The sequence below is a fragment of the Oncorhynchus kisutch genome, linkage group LG25 (assembly GCF_002021735.2).
Source record: "Oncorhynchus kisutch isolate 150728-3 linkage group LG25, Okis_V2, whole genome shotgun sequence".
NCBI lineage: Eukaryota > Metazoa > Chordata > Actinopteri > Salmoniformes > Salmonidae > Oncorhynchus > Oncorhynchus kisutch.
The window spans coordinates 12,178,221-12,198,325 of record NC_034198.2 but is presented as its reverse complement, the minus strand read 5'-3'; the positions used below and the strand labels follow the sequence as shown (position 1 = coordinate 12,198,325).

The 20,105-nt window shown below is 43.7% G+C and overlaps 1 protein-coding gene across 1 annotated transcript; it reads left to right on the top strand.

Annotated features, from left to right (window-relative positions):
* Positions 1 to 441: 441 nt before the first annotated feature.
* LOC109870422 (ubiquitin domain-containing protein 1) lies at positions 442 to 19,557 on the top strand. The gene is made up of 3 exons (XM_020460928.2): positions 442 to 1,142; positions 14,922 to 15,149; positions 15,448 to 19,557. The coding sequence occupies exons 1-3, from the start codon at positions 1,055 to 1,057 to the stop codon at positions 15,828 to 15,830; spliced, it is 699 nt and encodes a 232-aa protein (XP_020316517.1). The 5' UTR covers positions 442 to 1,054; the 3' UTR covers positions 15,831 to 19,557.
* The last annotated feature ends 548 nt before the right edge of the window (positions 19,558 to 20,105 follow it).

Genomic DNA, 20,105 nt, shown 5'->3' with positions numbered 1-20,105 from the left:
CGGTTACCCTGAGATCAGGGTCACAAAAAAACGTTATAACGTCTTATGATTTTTAAGGACATGCATAAAGGTGCAATTCCATTTTTTTGCAGGGTAATACAGCTGTAGCTAGATATTTTACCAACCAAATAATACACCATTTGTTTGTTGTGGAAGTGGCCACGTGCATATTCCAAAGACAACGTTGTATGTTGTAAATATTATATTGTATTTAATTACTTGGCCCATGCATCTGCTAAATGTAGCAAGTACATTTTTAGCAAGGTAGTGGACTTTCAATATTATTATTATTTTTTTAAATACAATTTCGAATTACAAAACAATAACAAAACAAAAAACATAGAGCATCATTACAATTATATTTTCTCTGAAGAAACATAAAATAACATTTTAAAACAAACTTTCAATCGTTTGACCCCCTTCCCCCCAAGAACGCGCAGGCGTAAAAAGTTAGTGTTTCTATCTGCACCAGAAAGGGAAGGGGGATTTAAAACCAGGCTGACAAAAATGAGAAGGGTTGGAAATTCTCCATATACACAATCAATTGTTTTATCTAAGTTAGTTAGCTATATGTTTACAATATTTACCCGGTCGCTAGTGCATAGAATTCTGCTTACTAATTTATTAGCTAGCAAGAAAGTTGCTTAACTGTTGGCTACAAAGAAAGCGAACCTGTCTAAATTTGTATTTATAGAGGAATGTCTAGCGTTGAACTATAACGCAATCAATGATTGTTGACACTTTTATCCAATTTAGCGGGCTAGACATTCTGCACGTGACTACTGCTTTTGAAACGTTGGATCACATCAAACAATAATAAAACGGAGATAGCTAGCGTACTATTGAGCTTGTTTAGCTAGCTAGCTTCCGTGCTTGTTAGCTAGTTGTTCGACCAGCGTGCACATTACCTCCGTTACTCTGTGGATTCATCTATCAAGATAATTAACTTGACCTCGTGAATTTTGTACAGTGGATCTGTATATATTTGTTTTGGAACCAGCTAGCGGTTGGTTAATGATGGGGCCCCGACATAGTTAGCCATCTGATACAAATCATGGGAGGATGTGTTGGGAGAGAACGCGAGGACACACAGGGCCACGGTTCATCCAGGAGCGGTGGAAGGACACACCGAAAACGTGGAGGTAAGTTAACGAGTATTCGTTTGGTTATCTCGAGTGCGTCGAATACAAACCAAGTTCATTACATTGCATGGTAAGTGTTTACCAGATCGTGCATTGTAGTGCCATACCCATGTAATTACTAATTCCCCGGTCCAGTGCAATAATACTGGTCAATAGGAGTTTCTCCTTAGGTTCTCAAGTGTAGTGCATACCCAATAGTACCTACCACATGAGTCTTAAAACCCATAAAACCTAGCGGTCAAACAATGAAATGGTTCCAATCGTTTTTCCACCGTATATTTTTCCCATAGTGGATTTTAGAAACGCATAGCTAAAATAACGACTGTGCTTCTTGTAGGCTTACCCTGGCGTGACGTTTTGCTAACCTTGTAAATCTCTCTAGGACAAGGTGACTTGTTAATATATTCAACTGTATTTACCCCCCCAAGAAAGACAGCCATATTTGCAACTGTTATCATAAAGAACTACAAATGCTATGATGATCTGAACGACACTGCCAAATTGAGGCTGGGATTAACTATCTAATGTTAGCTACATTTAGTAATTATTAAATTGGCAACATTTCTTTAAATTTACAATTCTGCAAGCTGTCTTGTGCAAGTTTTAAAATCGACACAATGCCTGTTAGCAAAGGTGTTTAGCTAGAGATGACGTGCAGGAGCTTGCAGGCATTTGTAGTCTTGCATGATGTCTACTTTGATGCTAATTTGCATTTTTGAATCTGAGAGTAAATATAGCCGAATATATTGATAAGTCACCTTGTCCGAAAGAGTTACATGGTCATCAAAACGCCAGGGAACCATTTCCCTGGTGTGATTACTACTTTAGAGCTAGAGGTAGTCACCTCATACAAGTACTTGGGAGTATGGCTTGACGGTACACTGTCCTTCTCTGAGCACATATCAAAGCTGCAGGCTAAAGTTAAATCTAGACTTGGTTTCCTCTATCGTAATCGCTCCTTTTTCACCCCAGCTGCCAAACTAACCCTGATTCAGATAACCATCCTACCCATGCTAGATTATGGAGACATAATTTATAGATTGGCAAGTAAGGGTGCTCTCAAGCGGCTAGATGTTCTTTACCATTCGGCCATCAGATTTGCCACCAATGCTCCTTATAGGAATCATCACTGCACTCTACTCTGTAAACTGGTCATCTCTGTATACCTGTCGCAAGACCCACTGGTTGATGCTTATTTATAAAACCCTCTTAGGCCTCACTCCCCCCTATCTGAGATATCTACTGCAGCCCTCATCCTCCACATACTACACCCGTTCTGCCAGTCACATTCTGTTAAAGGTCCCCAAAGTAAACAGATCCCTGGTTCGCTCCTCTTTTCAGTTCGCTGCAGCTAGCGACTGGAACGAGCAGCAACAAACACTCAAACTAGACAGTTTTATCTCTTCATTCAATGACTCAATCATGGACACTCTTACTGACAGTTGTGGCTGCTTTGTGTGATGTCTCTATCTTCTTGACCTTCGTGCTGTTGACTGCGCAATAATGTTTGTACCATGTTTTGTGCTGCTACCATGCTGTGTCGTCATGTGTTGCTGCCTTGCTATGTTGTTGTCTTAGGTGTCTCTTTTATGTAGTGTTGTCTCTCTTGTTGGGATGTGTGTTTTGTCCTATATTTTTTTAATCTCAGCCCCCATCCCCGTAGGATGTCTTTTGCCTTCTGGCAGGCCGTCATCGTAAATAAGAATTTGTTCTTAACTGACTTGCCTAGTTAAATAAAGGTTCAATAAATAAATAGCATTGCACCACCTTTGCCCTCAACATCCTCAGTTTGTTCTGCATGGACTGCAAGGTGTCAAATGTTCCAAAGGGATGCTGGCCCATGTTGACACCAATGCTTCCCACAGTTGTGTCAAGTTGGCTGGATGTCCTTTGGGTGGTAGACCATTCTTGATACACACGGGAAACTGTTGAGCTTGAAAAACCCAGCAGCATTGCAGTTATTGACACACTCAAACTGGTGCGTCTGGCATCTACCATACCCCGTTCAAAGGCACAATCCATGTCTCAAGGCTTAAAAAATTATCTTCAACCGGTCTCCTCCCCTTTATCTACACAGATTTTTGAAGTGGATTTAACGAGTGACATCAATAAAGGATCATAGCGTTCACCTGGATTCACCTGGTCAGTCTGTCATGGAAGGAGTAGGTGTTCCTAGTATTTTGTACATTCAATGTGCATCGTCAGTCACAGGCTTCATTTGGAAATGTGTTGATGTAACCAAAATAACAATCCAGACATACCCTGGATCAACAGACCAATCCGTAGCACGATGAGAGCCCGTACTGCAGTATTCAATGTCAGCAGAAAGAACTTTGGCTCGGTGGTGTGCGATCCGTACAAGGCAAGCAGGTACGAGCTCTGGAAATCCTTTAAGGACACAAAAAGACAATACAAACTCAAACTTGAATCGATGTTCAACAACTGACTTGCAATGCATGTGGCAAGGACAACAGGCTATCATAGGCTACAAAGGCAAATCCAGCTGTGTGATGCCCACTGACGCCTCCCTCCCAGACGAGCTTAACACATTCTATGCTCGCTTTAAGGCAGACGATACTGAGCCATCCAGAAAGGCTCTCGCTGTTCCGGATGACCAGGCGCTTTCGGTCTTCGAGGCTGATGTGAGTATTCACAGAATTTCTCACAAAGCCACTGGCTCAGATGGCATCCCTTGCTGCGTCCCCAGCGTGTGTGCTGACAGGCGGGCATCTTCTCATACATCTTCAACCTGTACCAGGTTGTAGTTCCCACTCTCTTCAAGGAGACCACAATCATCCCTTTTCCCAAGAAAACCGAGGTGACATGGGCAAATTACTATCGCTCCGCGCATGCACCCTTGTCGTCATGAAGTGCTTCGGGAGGCTGGTCAAATCAAATAACATGTTTGTCACATGCTCTGAATACAACGGGTGTAGACCTTACAGTGAAGTGTTTACTTAACCAACAATGCAGTTTTAAGAAAATACCTAAAGAGCGAGGCTATATACAGGGGGTACCTGTTAGTCGAGGTAATATGTACATGTAGGTAGAGTTATTAAAATGACTCTGCATAGATAATAACAGGGATGGTCATGGTCAGCATGCCAGGCACACTGGACCCACCCCAATTTGCCTACTGCTTCAACAGATCCACGGAAGATGCCATTTCCATCGCTGTTCACACGGCCCAAACACGTCTGGACAAGATGAACACCTATGTGAGAATGCTGTTCATTGACTACAGTTCAGCATTCAACACTATTGTTCCCTCCAAGGACTTCCTGAAAGGCAGACCACAGGCTGTGAGGATTGGCAACAACACTTCCTTTACACTGACTCTTAACACATGGGCCCCCCAGGGGGGTGTCCTCTGCCCTCTCCCGTTCACCCATGACTGCGTGGCTTTGCACGACACCAACTCCCAAGTTTGCTGAAGAAACTGCCTGATAACCAACAACAACGAGTCAGTCTATAGGGAGGAGGTAAGATAACTGGCATTGTGGGACAGAAACCTCTTCCTCCAATGTCAGCAGAACAAAAGACTTGATTGTTAACTTCAGGAAGCAGAGGAGGGAACTCTCCTCGGTCCACATCAACGGGACTGTAGTAGATTAAGTTTCTCTGCATCTACGTCACAGACCATGGACCAACGCCACCACTCTTGTCAAGAGGGTGTAACAGCGCCTCTACTTCCTAAGGCGGCTGAAGAAATCTGGCATACCACCCCGGGTCCTCTTCCATATACTACCGCTGCACCATCGAGAGAATCCTGATGGGTTGCATCACAGCCTGGTATGGGAAAGTGCCGTCCACGACTGCAAGGCCCTTCATCGGGTGGTGAAGATTATCCAGTATGTCACTGGGGCTGTGTTTCTACTTGAAACGGTTTTGACTTTCATATAATTTATTCCTATATGGCAGTACTGTATGTGAAAGGGATACTTCCTAGTCTTGTGGATATGCTTTTCAGCTCTGTTGGTTCAGGGCTGAAATTGACCTACTTCAATGTTGACATTGCAGAGGTGAAAGCAGGCTGTAGGTCTCCAGGCACAGAAATCCACCCTGTATTTAGTAGCATCCGGGGAGGGGGGTGAGCTATGATTGAAACGTATTAATTTGCACCCAAGATCATGCTTTTTAGCAGCCTGTAGCAGTGGGCTATTTCTTCATGTCCTGAAAAGTTATGTTCTGTAATGCAACCATGTCTGTAATATGCATTTCACCAACACCCAAGTGTGGCGTTATCTGCCCCATCATAACCTCAACCCATTGAACAACTTTTACAAGCCCCACATGAGGAGCACACCCTGCTTATTGCGTCATGTGGCTGCAATGTGTCTCCAATGCTTTGGCAACACTGATTCACGATGGGTGGCCAGAGGAGATGCTCTCATCCGCACACCTGCAAATGGGCCGTAAACATTTCTGAACTATTTGCTGGATTGTGTTGCCAAATCAGTTAACTGGTAATCAAGACTACACATTAGCCTAGGCTATAGACTTTTTCCAAAGGCCTAGTCTAGGCTACAGTGCCTTCAGAAAGTATTCATACCTCTTAAGTTGTTCCACATTTTGTTGTTACAGCCTGAATTCAGAATGGATTAAATGTGTTTTTTTTACCTTGCCCATCTACACACAATACCCCATAATGACAAAGTGAAAACACGATTGAAATGTCTCATTCACACCCCGGAGTCAATACATGTTAGAATCACCTTTGGTAGCGGTTACAGCCGTGCGTCGTTCTGGGTAAGTCTAAGAGCTTTGCACACCTGGATTGTATAATATCTTATAAGTTCTTCAAGGGCTGTCAAATTGGTTGTTTATCATTGCTAGACAACCATTTTTCCAGTCTTGCCATATATTTTCAAGCAGATTGAAGTCCAAACTGTAACTCGGCCACTCAGGAGCATTCCCCGTCTTCTGGGTAAGCAACTCGTGTAGATTTGTCCTTGTGTTTTAGTTTATTATCCTGCGGAAATCTCCCAGTGTGTGATGGAAAGCAGACTGAACACGGTTTTCCTCTAGGATTTTTCATGTGCTTAGCTTTCTCTTTTTGTTTATTCTGTAAAAACTCCATTCCTTAACGATTACAAGCATACCCATAACTAATGTTCCCCCAGAAAAAAATTCTGCACTGAGCAAATTTCAGGTCTGCTGAGTGCAGAATTCTGTGTAACTTCAGGCGTGTGTTTACTGTGAACGCTAAGGCTGTACCCACTCTAAGTTACACTTTTAACAGTGGCCAAGTAGGATACTGTGGCTATTTGATCATAATGTTGGCCTTCCAGGGTGGCTTACCATCAAAAACAATGGAGAAAAGTGCATCCTGTGACATTTTAACATGGAAATAGCTGTTCTATCACTCAGGCAACAGTACCAGTAAATGTGTGGTATTCAATGTAGGCCTACATTCCATGAGACTAGAGAGAAAAAACAAGAGAAAAAAACATGCAGGGCCTGACAATCAGTGTATCCACGTGTCCTTCAGACAAGGTGACTGAAAATGTTGAATGCAAGAAACCATTTTACAAAGTAAAATGCATTATTCCCTTACCCCATTATTAGACAATCAGAATAATTGTGCTACCCTCTGCCTATTGGCCACTTATCTAATTCAAGACCGTCTCAAAATACACTGCCCCTTTAAGACATAGAAAAAAGCTCTTTACCTGACTTGCTTTTCAAAGAGCTAGAAATGCACACATTTTGTGCTCTTTTAGGAAGCAACCACTGCCCCATTGTTAACTAGAAATGAGCTAGAACTGGGATAATAACTCACTAACTAGCAAAGAAAATTATCAAATGTGCACAGGTTGCTACATGCGTCTGTCACTTTGATCTCAAAACATGTCCATGAATTCTCAACCACTCATGCTGTAAACACAGTCCAGTTCAAATTGAATTGCACAGATCCATATATAGCGATGGCTATTTGCATATAGGCCTACTGCAGCTCTGATTGGTTATGGCATACCGGTCTGTGTAGAGTACAGGCCTGATTTATGCCTGTCAATGCAATAGAATCCTAATCCAATGCGCTCTGTCTACAAGAATCTCTTGCACCGTTAGTTTAGAATACTCTTGCAAAGTTCATTTTTGTTTTTCGGTATGTTACATTGAAAGTGGCTGCATATTGCATTGACTCTAGCACAATTCCCGCAGTAGAGCGAAATGTTAATGGTGGAAACTAAAGCGGAAACCTCTAAGTTGAGTTGTTCAGTCGTGTGCTTCTCTGCGCTGGTTAATATTTCTTCTGGATGGCAGTCTGAGGGGAGAAGCACACGTACGCAGCTTCAAAGCAACATTGCCCAGAACAATGTGCAGCCACCACCATGCTTGAAAATATGGCAAGTAGTACTCTGTGATGTATTGGATTTGCCCCAAACATAACACTTTGTATTCAGGACAAAGCTGAATTGCTTTGCCACACTTTTTTGCAGTATACTTTAGTGCCTTGTTGCAAACAGGATGCATGTTTTGGAATATTAATTAGCTTATTATTGTGGTGTAACTACAATGCTGTTGCGCCATCTTCCATTTCCTCCTATCACAGCCATTCAACTTGTGGCTTGTTAAGCACATTTACTCCTGAACTTGTTTATGCTTGCCATAATACTTATTGACTCCACTTTGACATGTGTAGCCCAGTGACCAAAAACTTATTTGATCCATGTTATATTCAGGATGTAGCACAACAAATTGTGGGAAAAGTCAAGGGGCGTAAATACTTTCTGAATGCTCTGTATATGATGACTGGTAAGTCTTCCGGTCTTTTTTTCCCAAGACTTATTAGCCTGTATGTTGAGTTGAACATGTATCGTGTCCCTTACGTCATCATAGTGTTACACACACAGCTGTGTGTCTTGGTCCTGTGTGCTGCCTAATCCAACAGCTCTTGTAGACTTGTCCACCACCCTGCCTGAGTGCTAGTAGGAAGACCCAACGTTACACGCCCTACAAATCCTACAGCGTGTCCCCCCCCGATTTAGTTACTCCTTGTAAGCTGCCTGCACTATAAATAATTTGTTTGGAGGAAAGGCAACCTTTTAGATACTTGGCAACTGTCTTTTTGCCCCTCCTTGCTGCCCTTAGTTCGCCTACTTGACAATGAAGACCAGCAAGACCTCTAGCTGGTCATTTTAGGACCACACTCATCGGCTCCATATTCTCCTTTCTTTGAACCTGTTTAAATGCTCGTTCGGGTGCAAGCTAACCTTGCTTAGGCCTATTTAGTACCTGCGGCAGTCTGTGCCGAAGCCACGCTTCGGTGCCGACTAAAACCCAGCTGCTCAGTTTGGCACAATGTCCTGGGAGACCGGGAACCCTCCTCTCTCTCTCTGCCATTCTGAGAGCCACTTGTCAGCTGTCTGCCGGAGTCCAATTAAGCCGTCTCTCCTTTAGGTTATGTGTTAGACCGAGACAGGATGCACTTTAGAAGCTCTGTATGCTGGGCCAGCCTGGTGCTGAAAAGTGTTTTCCTGGCAGGGCTGCCCAGCGAGGTGTGCAGTGCTAATCCAATGCTAAGCACTAATGTTTCAGATGTACATGTGCAGTACTGTCTGCATGCCCTAATTATAAACATTGATAGGGTGGGTGGGTGTTTGGGGGGGGGGGGGGAGCAATGTAGAGAGATTCTCCAGACGGGCAGGCCCAAACACTCTGTAAATATCTTGTTAACTGTTGTATCAGTGCCAAGTGAGACGTTTGGGGAATAGGAATGCACAACTCCCATACTTTGTACCCGGTGCAACGCCGAGGGTGCCAAACAATATCTGGACCGGGAATGGCACAGAAAGGGAAATATTCAGGCATTCAACTCCACTGTATGCTCGGAATGCCTCCTTTGCTCTCGCATGCAAATGTGCAGAGTTTAGATCGCTCAGTTTTTTTCACCTTTTATTTAACCAGGTAGGCTAGTTGAGAACAAGCTCTCATTTACAACTGTGACCTGGCCAAGAATAAAGCAAAGCAGTGCGACACATGCAACAACACAGAGTTACACATGGAGTAAAACAAACATACAGTAGAAAAAGTCTATACAGTGTGTGCAAATGAGGTAGGATAAGGGAGGTAAGACAATAAATAGGCCATGGTGGCGAAGTAAGTTACAATATAGCAATTTAACACTGGAATGATAGATGTGCAGGAGATATTTTATGGCTCACCTTTCTGCCCTGGTTCTAGCAAAGAGGGGAAGACTTTGGTATTATGTTGATGAGGAATGGATTATAGGTGTATTAGTCCTCATGGAATATCTAACACTGCCACGGCAGGCTGTGGCATAGCCAGAGCAAGGTCATGTCTATCAGCTTCCTGAGTATCTTTTGTAGGGCAGTTTTAAGGACTCTAGCCTTTTCATGTGTCTGGTACACCTAGCAATATGGTACTATGACCTTATTGTACGGAGGCTATTGAATATCCTATTATAATGTCATGCTATACCAGGCATTGACACCACAAAATTTTTTGCTCTCTTTCCACATGGTAATGCCCCCTCAAACATTATTTTACTAGGTTATTATTCACCTTACATCGGAAAATCAAAAGGTTTTTGTATAAATATGAATGGCTTTATCAAATCAATGGCTGCTGGTATTGAAGTCTTGTTACCTATCTACTGTGTAGTCCGTTCTACTTGAAAATGTGTTATAGAAAGTGCTTGTTTATAGAAAGTACATGTTTATTACGTGGATTCCTTGGACATGCCTCGGATGTAACTTTGAGAGTTGTTCAAATCAAATTGTATTTGTCACATACACATGGTTAGCAGATGTTAAAGCGAGTGTAGCGAAATGCTTGTGCTTCTAGTTCCGGCCACGCAGTAATATCTAACAATGAATAAGAATATGTACATAAAAATATATGAATGAGTGGTGCCCAAACGGCATAGGCAAGATGCAGTAGATACATATGAGATGAGTAATGTAGGGTATGTAAGCATTATATAAAGTAATCAAATTCATCACTAGCCACATACATTTTTCCATTATAAAAGTGGCTAGAGTTGAGTCAGTATGTTGGCAGCAGCCACTCAATGTTAGTGATGGCTGTTTAACAGTCTGATGGTCTTGAGATAGAAGCCGTTTTTCAGTCTCTCGGTCCCCGCGTTGATGCACCTGTACTGACCTCGTCTTCTGGATGATAGCGGGGTGAACAAGCAGTGGCTCGGGTGGTTGTTGTCCTTGATGATCTTTTTGGCCTGCCTGTGACATCGGGTGGTGTAGGTGTCCTGGAGGGCAGGTAGTTTGCACCTGGTGATGCGTTGTGCAGACCTCACTACCCTCTGGAGAGCCTTATGGTTATGGGTGGAGCAGCTGCCGTACCAGGCGGTGATACAGCCCGACAGGATGCTCTCGATTGTGCATCTAAAAGTTTTGAGTGTTTTTGGTGACGAGACGAATTTCTTCAGCCTCCTTAGATTGAAGAGGTGCTGCTGCGCATTCTTCACCACGCTGTGTGGGTGGACCCTTTCAGTTTGTCCGTGATGTGTATGCCAAGGAACTTAAAACTTTCCACCTTCCTCACTACTGTCCCGTCGATGTGGATAGGGGGGTGCTCCCTCTGCAGTTTTCCTGAAGTCCACAATCATCTCCGTTGTTTTGTTGACATTGAATGAGAGGTTATTTTCCTGACACCACACTCTGAGGGCCCTCACCTCCTCCCTGTAGACCGTCTCGTCATTGTTGGTAATCAAGCCCACCACTGTAGTGTCGTCTGCAAACTTGATGATTGAGTTGGAGGCATGCCTGGCCACCCAGTCGTGGGTGAACAGGGAGTACAGGACAGGGCTGAGAACGCACCCTTGTGGGGACCCAGTGTTGAGGATCAGCGGGCTGGAGATGTTGTTACCTACCCTCACCACCTGGGGGCGGCCCGTCAGGAAGTCCAGGATCCAGTTGCACAGGGCAGAGTCGAGACCCAGGGTCTCGAGGTTAATGACGAGTTTGGAGGGTACTATGGTGTTAAATGCTGAGCTGTAGTCAATGAACAGCATTCTTACATAGGTATTCCTCTTGTTTAGATGGGTTAGGGCAGTGTGCAGTGTAATGGCGATTGCGTCGTCTGTGGACCTATTGGAGCGGTAAGCAAATTGGAGTGGGTCTAGGGTGTCAGGTATTGTGGAGGTGATATGGTCCTTGACTAGTCTCTCAAAGCACTTCATGATGACAGAAGTGAGTGCTACAGGGCAGTAGTCATTTAGCTCTGTTCCTGTTCCCAAAAAAGCTAAGGTAACTATGGTGGCACTCTTGAAGCATGTGGGGACAGCAGACTGGGTTTAGGATTGTTTGAATATGTCTGTAAACACACCAGCAGCTGCATGCTCTGAGGACTCGGCCGGGGATGCCGTCTGGGCCTGCAGCCTTGCGAGGGTTAACACGTTTAAATGTTTTACTCACGTTGGCTACAGTGAAGGAGAGTCATTTTATGTTTACACTGAAAGTTTTTCCCACCCCAAATTTTGTTGTTGAATTTACATGCTTTCAATGGCAGAAAAATCTGGTTACACAATACAGTTAGGCAAAAACTGCTTCTCCAATAGAAATCCCAGCTCACACTTGTAGGTGATGTCATGGCAACGTTAGCTAGCTAAACTCACACATGTTGAAAACAATGATGTGCAACTTAACCACAGAGATTGTAAACTCAGAGAGGCAACATCGCCAGACTTCCGGGAACTCTTGCCAAACATACCATGCAGACCAGACCAGGCCTGGGTTTGGGGTTTGAAAAGTCAGAGAGAAGTGATATTCTTCCTAAAGGCACAGCCTGGATTTGAGCCAATGTCTTAAGTAGTCGAACATGTTATTACTCCGACCTTGTGAAAGTGAGAAACTGGCACGTTGTTTTGGTCAAAAACAACATTATATCAAAGGATTGCCTCTGATTTGACGGCCTGTACCGTTAGACCTGATGGCGTGTTTCTGCGCATGAGTTTAGCTAGCTAACGTTGCCATGACATCAACTTAAATGACTAAAACACATAATGTAGAAAAGATCATCTATATATTTTTATTCTAATATTTGAGAATTAACATGCTGATTAGACTGGGCACGCGAGTGCGCCATAGCACGTATTGTGATTTTGTCCATCCACACCAGACGCCATCAGGACACGCAGGTTGAAATATCAAAGCAAACTCTGAACCAACTATATTAATTTGGGACAGGTTGAAATGCATGAAACCACTCATGGCAATTTCGCTAACTAGCTTGCTCTTGGTAGCTAATTTGTCCTGGGATATAAACATTGGGCTGTTATTTTACCTGAAATGCACAAGGTCCTCTACTCTGACAATTAATCTACAGATAAAAAGGTAAACCTTGTTAGTTTCTAGTAATCTCTCCTCCTTCAGTCTTCTTTTTCTGTGGACTTTATGGCGGTTGGCAACCAACTTTTTAAGGTGCATTACCACCACAAACTGGACTGGTGTGTGGACCTCAGTTCAGCTTTCAATCACCCTCATGGATATATGCTCCTAAAAACCAATGAGGAGATGGGAGAGGTGGGACTTGCAGCGCGTCAAGCATCAAAAATAGAACCAACTTCTATTTTAGTGCCCAGGCGCCCGTTGACGTGTGTGAGCGGTTTGGATGAAATGATTGAATAACAATAAATGTGTCAATTTATTTGGAACTCCCGCGAAGTAACGCGAGAGGTGTGGTACAATCACCAAAATAAAAGCTAGACAGTCAAGGTGAATAGATTGTTTGAGCAAACAACACTGCATTAGCCATGGCAAAATGCATAGAATTTGAGGATTTTTCTCTTAGCTCGTTGGGGAAATTTGTGGAAATGCTAGAAATTGGCTTTAAAAATTCTATCGTTTTCTCTACGCCGCCAAGATGTGCTGTGTGAACATTTAGCCGTGCCCCCTGCCACGCCCACCACCTAAGCCACTTTTGATTCAGAACGAACCCTGGTAATGTATCGGCACTAGGGTTGGGCACTATGCAGATTTTCATATTGTTCCTGTACCATATCGGGGTATATGGTATTACCGTCAGTGCACACAAGGACCCCTCCCACCCAATGTACTGTGGGGCAAAAAAGTATTTAGTCAGCCACCAATTGTGCAAGTTCTCCCACTTAAAAAGATGAGAGGCCTGTAATTTTCATCATAGGTACACTTCAACTATGACAGACAAAATGAGAAAAAAAATCCAGAAAATCACATTGTAGGATTTTTTTATGATTTTATTTGCAAATTATGGTGGAAAGTAAGTATTTGGTCAAAAACAAAAGTTTATCTCAATACTTTGTCATTGCCAACAAAGGGTATATAACAGAGGTCAAACGTTTTCTGTAAGTCTTCACAAGGTTTTCACACACTGTTGCTGGTATTTTGGCCCATTCCTCCATGCAGATCTCCTCTAGAGCAGTGATGTTTTGGCGCTGTTGCTGGGCAACACGGACTTTCAACTCCCTCCAAAGATTTTCTATGGGGTTGAGATCTGGAGACTGGCTAGGCCACTCCAGGACCTTGAAATACTTCTTACGAAGCCACTCCTTCGCTGCCCGGGCGGTGTGTTTGGGATCATTGTCATGCTGAAAGACCCAGCCACGTTTCATCTTCAATGCCCTTGCTGATGGAAGGAGGTTTTCACTCAAAATCTCACGATACATGGCCCCATTCATTCTTTCCTTTACACGGATCAGTCGTCCTGGTCCCTTTGCTTTGGGGCGGTTTTTCTGCATGATGTTTCCACCCCCATGCTTCACAGTATGTATGGTGTTCTTTGGATGCAACTCAGCATTCTTTGTCCTCCAAACACTACAAGTTGAGTTTTCACCAAAAAGTTATATTTTGGTTTCATCTGACCATATGACATTCTCCCAATCTTCTTCTGGATCATCCAAATGCTCTCTAGCAAACTTCAGACGGGCCGGGACATGTACTGGCTTAAGCAGGGGGACACGTCTGGCACTGCAGGATTTGAGTCCCTGGCGGCGTAGTGTTTTACTGATGGTAGGCTTTGTTACTTTGGTCCCAGCTCTCTGCAGGGATTTTTGCTCACTGTTCTTGTGATCATTCTGACCCCACAGGGTGAGATCTTGCGTGGAGCCCCAGATCGAGGGAGATTATCAGTGGTCTTGTATGTCTTCCATTTCCTAATAATTGCTCCCACAGTTGATTTCTTCAAACCAAGCTGCTTACCTATTGCAGATCCAGTCTTCCCAGCCTGGTGCAGGTCTAAAATGTTGTTTCTGGTGTCCTTTGACAGCTCTTTCGTCTTGGCCATAGTGGAGTTTGGAGTGTGACTGTTTGAGGTTGTGGACAGGTCTTTTATACTGTTAAGTTCAAACAGGTGCCATTAATACAGGTAACGAGTGGAGGACAGAGGAGCCTCTTAAAGAAGAAGTTACAGGTCTGTGAGAGCCAGAAATCTTGCTTGTTTGTAGGTGACCAAATACTTATTTTCCACCATAATTTGCAAATAAATTCATGAAAAATCCTACAATGTGATTTTCTGGATTTTTTTTCTTCTCATTTTGTCTGTCATAGTTGAGGTGTACCTATGATGAAATTTACAGGCCTCTCTCATATTTTTAAGTGGGAGAACTTGCACAATTGGTGGCTGACTAAATACTTTTTTGCCCCACTGTATATGGTATACCACCCAAGCCTATATGGGATGTAACCCAGTATACAGTACTGTATATTACTTAGGTATGTTACTAAAACCGTGCTTGTTTCAATGCAAGCTGTGTAACAATATTGTGGCACATAGTCTATAGGTTGATACTACAAAAAAACATCTGATTCTTCCCTGCAGGTCGCAATGAGCCCCTCAAGAAGGACAAGCCCAAGTGGAAGAGTGACTACCCCATGACGGAGGGCCAGCTCCGCAGTAAGAGGGATGAGTTCTGGGACACGGCGCCGGCCTTCGAGGGACGCAAGGAGATATGGGACGCCCTGAAGGCGGCCACTGTGGCCCTGGAGTGCAACGACCACGAGCTGGCCCAGGCCATAGTGGATGGAGCCAGTATCACACTGCCTCACGGTGAGGACCACAGACAGACGAGACCTGGTTCATGCCATGGTGATGGAGCCAGCATTACACTGCAGAACTGTGTTATGGGGGAAGCTATCATCCCTGGAGGCACATTATGAAACCTGAATAGGCTGTCGGTACATTTGGTTTGGAACAATGACGATATTACACCATGCTCTGATTGGACAACCATTAACCTGATAATAAAATCTGTTTCTTTGATTCATGCCTGAGTCAAGACAACTGTCTGTGAAGTTGTGAAATAACACATTTAACAACCCAAACATGTTTTTCCTTTGTGTTCCAGGGTCCCTGACGGAGTGTTATGACGAGCTAGGTAGCTGCTACCAGCTGCCCGTTTACTGCCTGGCCCCTCCGGTCAACCTGATCTCCGAGCGCAGCGACGAGGACCCCAGTGACAACCCCGAGCCCACCGCTGCCCCCAAGAAGGAGTTCCAGCTCAAGGTGCGCCTTTCCACGGGCAAGGACCTGCGCCTTAGTGCTAGCATGGCCGACCCCATCGGGCAGCTGAAGAAGCAGCTGCAGGCCCAGGAGGACATCGACACGGCCCACCAGCGCTGGTTCTTCTCGGGCAAGCTGCTCACGGACAAGACCCGCCTGCATGACACCAAGATCCAGAAGGACTTTGTCATCCAGGTCATCGTCAACCCGCAAGCCCCCATTAACTAGGTCCCAGGTGAGTAGGGGTGAAGAGGAGGGGTGATGGAGAGACCGGACCGGATACGAGGAACCCCAGATAATGGCTTCACCACTGCTCTTTAAAACGGAGAGGTGATCTGGGGAATTATAAGAGATGGATAACAGAAGGGAGAGACTCCAATGTGCTGCTTTTCAATGTCTACCATTAAAGAGTGTGATATATTTTTGAATGCGTGACTTCACTGTGGGAGGGTTGGTCGATTTGATTGATCTAGCCAGACCAGACCTCTCACTCTGAGAAGGGTGTTCTGTGTCACTCACCACTAACTCTGGAGTCACACTGTCCACTGAGACCTCTACCCTCCTCCCCCTGCAAAAATGACCCAAATCACAGCAGAATTGCCCCCCACCCCAGATGTGAGACACTGCAGGTGTGAACTGCATGGCATTTGCAAGGGGTCTGCGTCTGCACTAACGGTAACTAAGTGCCAATATAAATCGCAGAGTAATTTGGATCGGTTGTAAAGCACATCCCCCCCCGTCATAGATTCCTACCTTGATCCAACCTCAAGTGAAATACAAACTATTTTTCTCATTCGAATTCTTTTAATAAGCTTTTTTTGCACACTTGATTATATTTGCATAGTAGTTTGTGTGCCTTCAAGGAAGAAAACAAAACAAGATCCTAGGGGGAAAACTCTAGTTTTACTGCTAAAGCCTTCTTTCTCTAGAATCAGGAATAATCTTTTCATAGATCTATAAAAAAAAATCCGAAGTATACTGCTGCCTTTTCCGATCGTTTGTCTTGTCAGTTGTTGAAGTTCAAATTTACTGTGGTGTTTTCATGGCTGTTTTCCACGTGTTGTCCCCCTCACCTATTTTTTGTTGTTGTTGTTGTATGTACTGTAAAGTGACTATGATTAGAGCCCAGCCCACATGCTGTGCCACATAACAATCCTGAGGTGAAATGTGAAGCTATAGTGAAGATGATTGGAGTATGCCTCTGTTTTTAATATACACCGAGTGTACAAAACATTAGGAACAACTTCCTAATATTTAGTTGCACCCCCCTTTGCAGCCTAAATTCGTCGGGGCATGTTGTTCAAAGCGTTCCACAGGAATGCTGGCCCATGTTGACTCCAATGCTTCCCACAGTTGTGTCAAATTGTCTGAATGTCCTCTGGGTGGTAGAACATTCTTGATACACACAGGAAACAGTTGAGAGTGGAAAAACCCAGCAGCATCGCAGTTCTTGACACACTCAAACCGGAGCACCTGGCACCTACTACCATACCCCGTTCAAAGGCGCTTAAAATCTTTTGTCTTGTACATTCACCTTCTGAATGGCACACATACACAATCCATGTCTCATTTGTCTCGAGGCTTAAGAAAAAAATCCTTCTTTTAACCAGTCTCCTCCATTTTCATCTACACTGACGTTGAAGTGGATTTAACAAGTGACGTCAATACGGGATCATAGCGTTCACCTGGTCAGTCTCACGGAAACAGCAGGTGTTCCCGATGTCTTGTACACTCATGGAATTGTACAACATGCGCTTGCCTTTCTCAGGTGGCACCTCACTGCCCCTGAGGTGCTCCTTTATCCTTCACATTGGCCTTTTTGCTTTTCCACCTCTCTCTCTCTCTCTCTCCCTCTAAGCACTTTGCCTCCCCCCCCATAACCTGAGGCTTCACTAGACGGCCCTATAGTCCTCACGAGCAGGGTGGTCAAGCTAATTTTGGATCCCCTTGTATCCGGCTGTCGATGCGGATTCTGAGCCCCAGCCAGCCGACCCAGCGTAAAGTTAGCTGACCAGAGCTTAGTCCATTCAGCACGCAGACCGTAATCCATCCCCTTCCTCCCACACAAACAAAAGCCAGACCAAGCTGACTCTCTGAGCAGTAGCTGCCCCAATATGCCTCTGAGCCTGGGCTGCAATGGAGATGGCAAGAGGGTAGGAGTTGTTTCCCTTAACCACCAGACCCCCAATCCTAACCTTAACCATTAGGGGGGGGATGAAAACTATCTGACCTGCTGCTGCTCACTCATTTGACTGCCGGCCAGATCGCGAAGAAGCAAACCAGACGGGAGTGAAGTTCAATTCCCCTCGAGCCTTAATGTGGCCTAAAAACAACAACAACATAGAACACCGTACTTGTTGGTGGACGGTTAAACTGTAGATGGAAAGACCTGTACCATGCTATTGTCATCGTGGTTACGCTATCATTTTAGTTTTTTAAAAGTTTTTTTTTTGTCTGCGTAGGCATCATTTGAACTTCATCCATTTTTAGCTTCAACAGTTGATTCATACTGTGCTGGGAATGTATTGAACATTTTATGCAAACTTGAATAAGCATTTCTCTCAACTTACAATGTATTTATGTGCAATACAGGCTAGACCTTAATTCTTCCCATATTTCATGTGTACCGTAGCATTAGCTATGACTATTGTAAAGGTTCTCAAACGCAGAACTTCACGTAGGAGCCTGCTATGTTCAGATTGCTTTGTCATTGAACAATCAACTTTCTTTGACCTCGTCCAGAGTTTCATATTGCTTTTGTCTCTGTTTTGAAATGTTGTCCCTTCTAGAAAAGTGTTTTCAAGTAGCAACATCTTTCTTTTAATGGCATGACCTCACTATGATAATCATGTATTTTCTGTGAATTGGCTCAGCCTCTGAGGTTAGAACATCATTTGTACACATGGGGCACATAAGATCTACCTTTGCAATAGAGCCTCTTTGTAAAAAAAAAAAAAAAAAATCTCGGCCCATGTTCTGTTAGCGGGGTCGTTACACTTTTCTCAGAATGTGTCTCAAATGTTGGCTTCAACTATGGTAATTTTGTAGTCGTATGAGAGCTGTAACAAGATACGCCGGTTTAACATCAAGGTACAAATCCCTACACGAGACGGCATAAAAATATAAACCTCACTGTAATCAATGTGAGGGATCTGCTCGATATTGCCAGTAAGGACACATCTGATACCGCAGAGCATTGACATCACACAAGGGCCGCGGTTCGATCCAGGCCAGGGGAGCAGGAGAGAGCGGAATAAAGAGACTTCTTTTTTTTCTTCTTTTTCTGAGACCTGTGAACCTCCCATCGCTGCAGTTGGACATTTTCAACAACTGTCTAGGAATATGATCCCTTATGCAGACAATTAATCAGACACTATGTTTTCGGGTTTTAGTAAGAACGTGCAAGTATATTTGTATGTACTGTATGCCTAATACACGTTTGATCATTTTGGCTTCAGGTCAGGAGTTTCATTTGTGTCTTTCTGTAGTGTCCATAGTCATGGTATTAGTTATGGTACACAGGTGGACTCAGTTATACAGTGGACTTAAGCAAGCAGGTTAAAAAGCCATATGGCCACAGATATTTATTTGAGTTATTTTGTGGACTACTAAAGGACACAATGTAGACTGCTTTGTTTTCCTCTCGAACCTCAGATCCTAAGAAGCCATTGCATTTTAATGAAGTGTTTTTCCCCGGGGTGAATCGAGAGGCACCCCCTTTCTTCAACAGCTCTAAGCAGAAACATGCTAATTGCGCTTTTGATGATGTCAATGAGGATATAGCCGTATAAAAGATCTGTATATTTAGTCATTTTGAAAAATAAGTGATTTATTAGGAGATTTCTGATAATTAAATATGCCTACAACTTGTTTTACAAGTGACGTGTACATTTATAAGATGATTTAATTTTCAACCTTATTTTTAACTGTCAAATAAAATTATTGGAAAAATAAATCTCTCTCTGTATTAATTTGATCTTGAAGCCAAGTCTGTGGCCTTGGACCAGACCATCTGGCCACTGTAAATGAATAAAAACCTAAATACATTGTATTAGTTTAAATGTTTGTTCTGTTGCATTTTGGTGATCAGTTTAAAGTTCAATACTTTGCCTGGGCTCACCCCACACCCAGTACAAGTTTAGGTCATACTGCCACCTTTTGGGGGAATAACTTATATGTATTGATTATTGACATCCTCTTGTGGTGTACTCACATGAAAAGAAAGAAAATGTTTCACTTCCTTTCTTCTATAGAAGGAAGGTAAAGGAAGAGCGCATGACTGAAAGATTGGCTCATCCTGGAATGAAATGGAGAAGATTGCTGGAGAGGTGTCATTGATGACATGCTCTTCATGGAGTGCTGGTTCTAAGCAAGCTACGTTTATCTTTATCAATTCTACACCCACTACCATAGCTGTGAGAAATGGGGGTACTGAGATTGCTACAGCACCCCTTGAGAAATCAGAATAAAAAATAAATATATACAAAAATTGTCAGACTCCAG

Excerpts from the sequence above, each read along its gene's own strand:
- LOC109870422 (XM_020460928.2), top strand. The coding sequence starts at position 1,055 with ATGGGAGGATGTGTTGGGAGAGAACGCGAGGACACACAGGGCCACGGT. Across the intron at positions 1,143-14,921 it reads GACACACCGAAAACGTGGAG|GTCGCAATGAGCCCCTCAAG; the intron begins GTAAGTTAACGA and ends TCTTCCCTGCAG. Across the intron at positions 15,150-15,447 it reads CAGTATCACACTGCCTCACG|GGTCCCTGACGGAGTGTTAT; the intron begins GTGAGGACCACA and ends TTTGTGTTCCAG.